The sequence below is a fragment of the Benincasa hispida genome, chromosome 5, assembly GCF_027475165.1.
Source record: "Benincasa hispida cultivar pf3 chromosome 5, pf3_genome.v1.1, whole genome shotgun sequence".
Taxonomy (NCBI): domain Eukaryota; kingdom Viridiplantae; phylum Streptophyta; class Magnoliopsida; order Cucurbitales; family Cucurbitaceae; genus Benincasa; species Benincasa hispida.
Window position 1 is genome coordinate 37,265,949 of NC_143482.1, and position 9,529 is coordinate 37,275,477.

At 37.3% G+C, this 9,529-nt stretch overlaps 1 protein-coding gene and 1 non-coding gene across 2 annotated transcripts; both read left to right on the top strand.

Annotated features, from left to right (window-relative positions):
* Nucleotides 1-522: 522 nt before the first annotated feature.
* Nucleotides 523-628, top strand: LOC150036086 (small nucleolar RNA R71). Its single transcript, XR_016529909.1, has one exon. It is a non-coding gene; the product is annotated as a small nucleolar RNA R71 (small nucleolar RNA).
* A 2,960-nt stretch (nt 629-3,588) lies between these two features.
* LOC150036087 (uncharacterized) lies at nt 3,589-8,852 on the top strand. The gene is made up of 4 exons (XM_090313561.1): nt 3,589-3,700; nt 8,096-8,316; nt 8,409-8,557; nt 8,717-8,852. The coding sequence occupies exons 1-4, from the start codon at nt 3,589-3,591 to the stop codon at nt 8,850-8,852; spliced, it is 618 nt and encodes a 205-aa protein (XP_090169687.1).
* The last annotated feature ends 677 nt before the right edge of the window (nt 8,853-9,529 follow it).

Here is a 9,529-nt window from a genome sequence, read left to right on the forward strand (position 1 = left end):
TTGGTTTACCCCTGGTTCGTGTTGCTCCTGTTGATAACCTGCCCAAGAGAAATTTGGATGGTTCCTCCATCCAGAATTATAGGTGTTTGAGAATGGGTTATTTTTAATAAAGCATAGATTGCGGATTTTGTGGACAATCAGAGTAGGAATGGGGATCTCCATAGCCCACACAGCTAACCATGGGCTGTACAAATGTTTCTACTTGATTTACCTTTTGCGGGTTTGATGCGTTCCTCAGTGACATTTTGCAAAAGGTTTGTCATAGTAGCCATTTGTGCAGAGAGCGTGGCTATTGTGTTAGGGTCAATAGAATTCACATTCTGAGATCGCCTCTTCCTATTTGCTCTTGTGTCGTAAGTGTCATCCACCCATTCCATATTATGCTTGGCTATGAGGTCCAATATTTCCTTAGCTTCATTATAAGATTTGTCCATGATACCGCCAGCTGCAGCTGTGTCGGCTGCCATTTGAGATGCTCTGTTTAATTCGCCATAGAAGGTCTCCATCTGGATGGTTAACGGCAATCCGTGGTTGGGGAAATTCTTAACTAATCCTTTAAAGCGCTCCCATGCGGCACTCAAGGTTTCAAATTCTTCCTGCTCAAAGTTCATGATCTCTCTCCGCCTCCTTGCGTTTGTGGTGGGTGGGAAATATTTATGCATGAATTTCTCCACAACTTTTCCCAGATCGTGATCTCCCTAGGCTCCAAAGAACTTACCCATTGCTTTGCGTTGTCACACAGAGAATATGGGAATAAAGATAGCCTGATAGCTTCTGGAGTGTTCCCAGGAATCACAAACGTGTTGCTCATCTACAGGAAACGTTTCATGTGAGCATGAGGGTCTTCTCCCAGAGCACCCCCAAAATTTCCAGTTGTTTGGAGCATTTGTAACATCACAGATTTCATCCTCAAATCTTGTCCCATCTGGCATTGGATATATGATCCATGGTGAGAAATCATACAACATAGGAGACGCATACTCCCACATGGGACGCACACTATTATTTGCCATTATGATAGAATTTTGCGCAACGTGAGCTAGTTGTTGAGCTAAGTTATGATTCGCTTGTTCGTCTGCCATTTTTTGTTGCCTGGTTTGTTGTATGAGTAGTTGTTGCCTTAACCTACGGCGATGATTAGATCGATTTCTTTGTCGGAAGGCCCTTTCAACTTCGGGGTCGTATACAAGTTCATGAGTGCTTCCCTTGCTCCTAAATGTTTACAAGCTTCGTCTTAGCTCGTAATACTCCCTCAGCTATAGTTTTCCTACAAAAGATACAAGCAAACTTTCTGGTTAGTTTTGTTGCTGAATCCCCGACAACGGCACCAAAAACTTGTTCGTTGATTTTCGTGATGCGAGCTTAGGAGTGTATTGTATAAAGTACTTGGAAAAATAAGTGTAAATGCGAATGATGCGTTAATGTGTTTATGATGTGTTAGTGACACGTTGATGCGTTAATGCTGTGTAATAGGACACATGGCACTCCTCTATAGGCGTTCAAGTTTTCCTGAATCAGATCTAAGTATAAAGCCAACTCAGGTTCCTGGTAAGTCCAAGGTCGAACTCAGGGATTCAGATTAAAGCTAATGCAGACCTTGCATTGTAACTGTTGTAGAAATATCCTAAGTGAATGTAGAAATGAGTTATTTACACTAAGTTGTTGTGTGCGTGCAAGAAGATACAAAAGGGTCAAGTAGAGAATAAGGGGTCGTGTGAAAATGGATGCAAGTGATATGCGTCAATCTAAGTTAGATGTACACGAACAAGAATATGATGCGAATGAGATGACTTGCTTATCTTGTTTATGCGTTAGTCTTCTATTCGACACTTCTCAATGCGAATGTCATACAATACCTATCTCTAGGATGTATGCGTCAGTCACAGGTTGCAATAAAACACCAGTGCGTCTATCTCTAGATATACCAAGTGTTTCTAACTTAATGCTGGCTTGCTTATTCTCTCGAATAATTTAAGTTAAAACTGCTTTTACCAAGTGATTTAGTTGGCTTAAGCGTTTAGAAATGGAATTTTGTATGAAGTTATAAATGCATCCAACATAAAACAAGAAATAAACAGTGGCGAAGTAAGATAGCTCAAATATGTGAATTTATAAAGAAATTGATTGTCTTTATAAAACCAACACTTAATCAAATGAGATGAAGAAAACGATAAGTAAGATGAAATGAAAGGAGCCAAGCCGCAGAGTACAATCTCTTGTCCTCTCTGGCTCAATTCTAATTCGTGTACAACCACTTGTGGAAGAATTGGAAGAAAGATCTCTCTCGAGCTCAGTTTTCTCCGCTCCTTGATCGACGGTGGTGGTGGTTCTTTTCCCTATCGTTCTTTTCGTCACCACAGCACAGCTCTAAGTCTCAAAATTTCAGAATTATGCAATAAGCTAAAAGATCCGTTCATCTGGTGGGATTTCTTCTATTTATAGGCATCGGACTTCCTCAACTTGATGATGGGCAGCATTAAATTCCATACTCTGGTAAGCCGCTTGACACTCAGATGCTTTTCAGATGCCGCCCGCTGCAGATGCTTATGATTGCAAGTGGTGATTTGACACAAAAAGCCTGAATCAATGAATCTTCCTTACGTTGAATCCCTCCGACGCATGCTCTATGCGTTAGACTTTTCCTGCGACACTTAGAATATTTGTTGAGAGCCTGCAATATCATGCGTTAGTGCCACAGTATTTTAGCAATAAACATTTTTTTGCATGAGTTTGATAATGTTCGAGTAATTTCATGCATTTTCTCTAAAAATAATGAGATTTTATCATTAAAAATCCTAATTGTTCCAACTTTTGAGCCACAATAACTTGTGTTTCTATAAGTTATCAATGAGTAATTCTTGTAATAACTAATTTTACAAGATATCGACCTATTTTAACTAATAAAACAGGATTGCTTAGATTCCGTTAACCCTAAGTGAGCATGCTTTTATCTTTGTTATAGATTTTAAAGTCTATATCTTTTTATAACACTTATAACATAGACAAAAAAAAAAAAAAAAAAAACCTATAACATGCATCTAACATGCTTTATTATAATAATTATATAAACATCAATTCCATACATTAATACAACAACTTATATCGGAAAACATGGGATTCTAAACATGCATATGATACAATATAACACTTATAATATACTTGCAATGCATGCTACATGCTTATCCTATGGTGGGATTTTAAATCTACATGGCATACAACGTGCATAAAGCAAATAAAATATTTTATCCATACATTCACAATGCATACTTAAATAAACCACACTAAAATGGACCGATTTTGGTATCCTAAGCTAGCAAACAGCTAAACTATTACAATAATAAACAACAAACAACCATGAACTACCTCCGAACACTTTGAACTGACTCAAACTGCTTGAAAACCACTCGAATAGGCCTTCAAAATAGCAAAACGTGGTTAAACCGACTGGAAACCACCTAAATCGGTCCAGCCAATCACTGAACCGGGTGAGCTAAGCGCAGATGCGAGTTGGCTAGAACTTCAAATGCTGATGCGGGCCGATGTGGGCTGTGCGCAAGACGGCTTGGACTTGGACATAGAGTTAGGCAGATGCGAATCGCTGATGTAGACAGAAATTCTGGGCTGGAAACATCGACTGAACATGGACTGAGCTGGGCCATGCATGGAGCTTGGGTCGTTGACTGGTTCGGGTCTAAAGCAGGTCTTTAGGTCTGGACCAAGTCTTGGACAGCTACAAGCGTCAGGCGTCAACTATGCAGGTCAGACACTACTTTGGGTCGGGTCGCGTGTCGTAAATCGGGTCTGGGAGGTCCTTTCGGGTCTAGAAGCTAAAATCTCACTGAATTTGAAGCTATCCACTTTTCGAAATCGAGCAATTATAACCTTAGAGCAATTTTAATGACACTAGGAAAAAAGCAGACCCTTCACGACACGTTAAAGCTCATAAAACATTAGGCAATTACAATCATTATTACAACCCAAGAGAAAATTTGAATGCCAAAGTTAAAATCATCCATTTTAGTACACATTCATTCATCACATGAACAATTACCCACCAACACTAAAATAAACAATAATTGAATACTTTAAGCATGCTCTGATACCAATGGATGGAATGAGCACATGCGCATCGGAAGCAGTAAAGGATCTAAAGTACTTTAATCATGTTAATTTAATAAGAATAAGCATGCAAATTAACTTAAAACAAAAGGATAGAGAGGAAACCTTTGTAGTCTAAATTATTCTCCAAATCCGCTCCAATCTCCTCACGAATGGTTCGTAGACCACCACAAAAGTCTTCTTGACTATTCTCCAGCCTTAGAACGGAATAGTGAGATTCAGTGAGTGACCAATTTGAAGAGGAAAAGGTTAAGGATTTAAGAGAGAATTAGGGTTAGATTTTTCACAAAATTCTCATGGAAATCCACTTTGCCAAGAAGAATAAAAAATCATATAACACTTCCATATATAGGGAAAAAACATGCAAATCATGCACTTTTGAGTTGATGAGTGTTAGCTCTAAAAAAGAGCTAATATTTCTAGTTTAATTCGGGCTCGTTAGTGGATTTTATGTGTTTATTTCCCTATTTTTTAGGTACCGAGCAACCAAGATGTAGAATTAATCATTTGGTGTAGAACGGGGTTAATTTGAAGCAATTTGGAGTTAATTTGAATATCCAGACTTCAAAGAAGTTAAAAAGACAAAAATGCCATTGCGTTCCACCAAGTTTGAGGCAGCCATCGAGCACCATCGAGTACCATTGAGTAAGATGTTGTCGAGTAATCAAGAAAATGCTACCGAATGATCGAGGATCAAGTATCAAGCTATCGAGCATCGACTAGTGAATTTATGGCAGTGGACGCAGCATTGCAACGCTATTCCAAGTGTCGCGATGCTCCGAGGTTAAATTAATGCCAGCGTCCCAATGCATCTCAACGCTTACTCCAACGCTTGAAGGCAGAAGCATCAGTGTTACAACACTGTGAAGAATAATGGACATGGAATTGATCGCACACGTTACCCAATGTTGTAACGCTATTCCAGGCATTGTAACACTGCGATGAATCCTATAAATATATCTCCTCGGCCTTAGGTTAGAATATGCAGAATTTTGGAGGCCAAATTGATGGAGGCTGAAGTTAGACTTCTTTCTTCTTCCTTTTCCTTCAATTTTCAGTGTCTATAAGTTAGTTTTGCTTTTTGTCTTGGGTTGTAATCGATGGATTGGAGGTTCGTTCTTGATTTGTCTATGAATTGAGAGGTAATCTCTATCTAATTTCTTTGAGCAAGAGCCTTATGTTAATTTCTTGAAGGTTTTCTAATTAATTTAACTGTACTCTTGTGAATTCTTTGGATGGATTCGTTTTAATATCAATAAACTTTCGATGAATTTAATTTGTTGAAATTCTTTTAGGCAAAATCATTCTAGCTTGTGCATAATTGATTGATTAAGTTGCACGTATTAGGATCACATGTTAAGGATGTATACTTTTTCTACCAAATTCATGTATACCCTAGTATAATCCTTCCCAAATAAATCATGTTATAAGATGTGGCTGTTTGGTTTGCGGTATGTCTCAACAATTGAACATTTTCTTAATGCTTTTCAGTCTTAACTCGTATGTCGCTGAAAATGAAAGGTTTTAAACTGAATTAGGGCTAATTTAGATTTTGATCAAAATTGGCTAATTGGACTATTAGAATTTTTAATAGGTTGAGGGGTTGATAGATTCAGTATAATTAATTGATGCCTAATGAAAGAAATTTCATAGGAACTCTGTCTTGTTCTAGAAATTAGATAGACTCCTATCCTAGATTACATTTACCCTTTTATTTCAATTTCACATATCTTTTCCACATCAAAACCCTCCATTTATCGCTCTAGTTAGAAAAATTAACTTAATGAAACCAATCGCGCTTCTTTGTAGATCGACTTGAACTTACCACTGTTATTACATCTTTGTAGTAATAGGAATAGTTTAGTATTATAAATTTTCTTTTGACCAGACTCGAAGCTTATTAACGATGTAGGCATTCTCGAGCCCTATCAAAATGAAATCATTAAGCTTGGTTGAAAGAGTAATCCCAGCTCGCCACACTAACACATCGCATACCTCTCGGTGGTCAGCCTCATGCTTATATCTCTATAATGCATGGTCGCATTGAGCATAAGATCATTCCTATCTCTAGGAACACTGCTTACTTTGCTTACTGTATTCCACTACTTACCCTCTTGGGCAGTTAATTATAGCTACTCAGCTTATAGACAAGCATTTCAATAGCCTCACACCAAGCAAAGGGGATTAACTCACTATACTCATGCAACGTACACCTCTCGGTGGTTTGCTACATGCGTCATATCTCTAGGCCGCATGATTGAGTATGTAATAACTCTTGCAATCAACACTTAACTAAACGATGAACGTAAACAATGATAAAGAAGAAAAAGATGATGATGATGGTTCTGAAGGAACTAAAGAAATGCATTGATTACAAAATGTATTAATATCTTAAGCCAAAATGTAATACAATATAGAGATAAGAAGAGAGATGGAGGGCTAGATGTAGGCAATCTCTTGCATCCATCAGATGTACATCAAGGCTGCCGGTAGTGCCATGGATGGGTGGTGGAGAAGTCTATCTCTGGTGAAGCTCTGGCCATCACTTGGAAAGGGTTGTGGAAGTGAAGAACTCTCCAAGAATGTCTTGCTCACGCTCTCATCTGTGATCACAAGAATTTTCCCAAGGCAAAGACTTGGATGGATTGAAGTTGGGTTCTAAGGCTCTATTTATAGAGCTCAAACGCCAACAAAATTGGTAGTCCCGCTCTGAATCACTGTCACTTCTGACGCGGTAGGTGAAACATCAGCATCATCTTATCTTTTTTATACTCCCAAGGTATGCGTTCATGATCATTTCTTCTGAAGTATCAACGCATTCTACCCACCTTGTGATCAATCTTTTATCACGGTTATCACTCTGTAGCTGCAGCATTCCATGCAACAAACTAATCTTCATGAAGATTAACGCATGTGATCAACTTCAACTTTGCGAAGGTCTGGGATCAACGTATGCAATCGATTCCTACAATAAGTACAAAATAGACATTTTGACGCAGAATAACGCATGATATAGAGTTAGCTAGGATTTTCAGTGTTGGTCGACGCAAGCTCACTTTTCCATATGAATTCTTAGCATTATCAACACATATTTTGCTCTTCAATTCTCATAATTCTAAGTAAAAGGCTACAATAACTTGTATTTCTACAAGCTATCATCTTCCTAAATACTTGTTCGGCTTTATCACATTTTTCTTTTTAATGATTTATTTTTCATTTAAAACTCAAGATTTGATCATGAGCCTAAAATGTAACCTACTAAAATCAAGACTATTTTATCAATGAGAATTTTAATTTCCATGTTCATATTAAAAAATGAAATTATTCAACAACATTGCGTGAAATTGAATATGATTATTGTTGTTGATTAAAAAAAGTTGAACATATTTGATAAAAATGCAAACAAATTTTTATAGCTTCATTTGGTAGGATTGAATATATTTGATAAAAATGCAAACAAACTTTTTTATTGATAAACTATTAGTAAAGTAATGGCTACGAATAACGTAAAAGTAAACAAACATAAAAGTCGGTAGATAACGATTTAAACTTATTTGTTAAAGAAGTAGAAAAGAGGGAAAAGAAAAAAATATGCATTTTTTACTTCAAACTTTCAATTTCATCCAATTGCACTCTAAATTTAGATAAAAGTTTCAATCTTAACGTTAAACATTAAAAAGTATTGCAAGCTACTATTACTACTATTACTAAGCTATATCATACAATTTTGCATGCATTTAAAATTCCATGATAAGTATATTCTTGTTTAGATTAAAAGTACATTAGTTTGAACTAAAATTAAATTTGCGTAAATTTGAAAAACCACTCAGGAATAAATGTTTCAAGAGCCAATTAGCATACTTTCGGCTAATCCATGAGTCTGATTTAAGTTATCGTGAAAGCACTCGAATCGATAGAAGATGTTTTTCCATTTTATGTACTTTACTAAGGATAACTAGCGGATTAGTGGGAACAGAAGTTGAAGATGTTGAGGAGATGGTCACCATGTTCCTGCATATCTTAGCCCATTATGTTAAAAACAGAGTAGTTCGTAAACAGTTCGTTAGGTCGGATGAAACAGTTTCTAGGCATTTCAACTCTGTTCTCAACGTTGTTTTACGACTACATAAAGTACTGTTGAAAAAACCTTTGCCAATCACAACCTCCTGTACAGATCGGAGATGGAGATGGTTTGAGGTATAGGGAAACTAAACAAATGTTGGTGTGTTGTCCATATCTAGTTTAGATAACTTATGTATATGAATATTTCATATGTTGTGTTCGTATAGGATTGTCTAGGTGCGTTAGATGGTACGTATATAAAGGTTAACGTGAGTGCCACTGATCGACTAAGGTACAGGACGAGGAAGGGTGAAATCACCACGAATGTTCTTGGTGTTTATGACACAAATGGCAATTTCATTTTTGTCTTACTTGGGTAGGAAGGTTCTGCAGCTGATTCTCTTGTGCTTAGAGATGCAATATCATGACCTAACGAATTGAAGGTTTTGGAGGGTAACAACTTACACGCACAACTTCTTGTCGTACATTGTAGTACTCAACGATTATGATTTCATACAATTGGACATTGTATAAGGTATTATTATCTATGTGATGTTGGGTATCCAAATGCAGAGGGCTTCTTTGCACCATATAGAGGAGAACGATATCATCTTTCAGAATGGCATAGAGGAGGGAATGCACCAATAACTGCAAGAGAATTTTTAACATGAAACACTCTTCTGCGAGGAATGTCATTGAGAGGGCATCCCGACTGTTGAAAGAGAGATGGGTAATACTCCGTGGAAAGTCATACTACACCATGCAAGTCCAAACTCGGACGATCACGACGTGTTGCTTTTTCATAATCTTATCAATAAGGAGATGAATACTGTCGAAATGCTCAAGGATCTAGACGAGGTGGATTCACATTCTACTACAATTTGGGGGGGGGGAGGGGTAAGGAGGGGGGCGAGATCAATTATATTAAGAGTTCAAACAAATGGACACAATGGAGATATGAACTGACACATAATATGTTTATGTTTTCTGACTGGGAGTTATGTAACAATCAGTAGCTTCATGCTTAGTTTGTGACTTTTACAATGTATTTTTTTAATTTTATGTATGCGATTATGGAAATCAATTTCCAAATTTCTTAATATAATTAGATTTACAACCTTATACATTGTAAATAACACATCACATGACAATTTCTTTCTTTACTACTTAAATTATACTACGGTGTACATGTAGTAGGATGGCATGTTCTTCTAGAGCTCCAAAGCACAATTGGACGAGGGAGGAAGAGTCGAAGCTGGTGGAATGTTTGGTGATTTTGGTTGAATCTGGTGGATGGAGATCAGACAACGGGACCTTTCGCCTTGGGTACTGGGCACAGTTACAACGT

Excerpts from the sequence above, each read along its gene's own strand:
- LOC150036087 (XM_090313561.1), top strand. The coding sequence starts at position 3,589 with ATGCGAATCGCTGATGTAGACAGAAATTCTGGGCTGGAAACATCGACT. Across the intron at positions 3,701-8,095 it reads CTGGTTCGGGTCTAAAGCAG|AAGTTGAAGATGTTGAGGAG; the intron begins GTCTTTAGGTCT and ends TAGTGGGAACAG. Across the intron at positions 8,317-8,408 it reads GGAGATGGAGATGGTTTGAG|GATTGTCTAGGTGCGTTAGA; the intron begins GTATAGGGAAAC and ends GTGTTCGTATAG.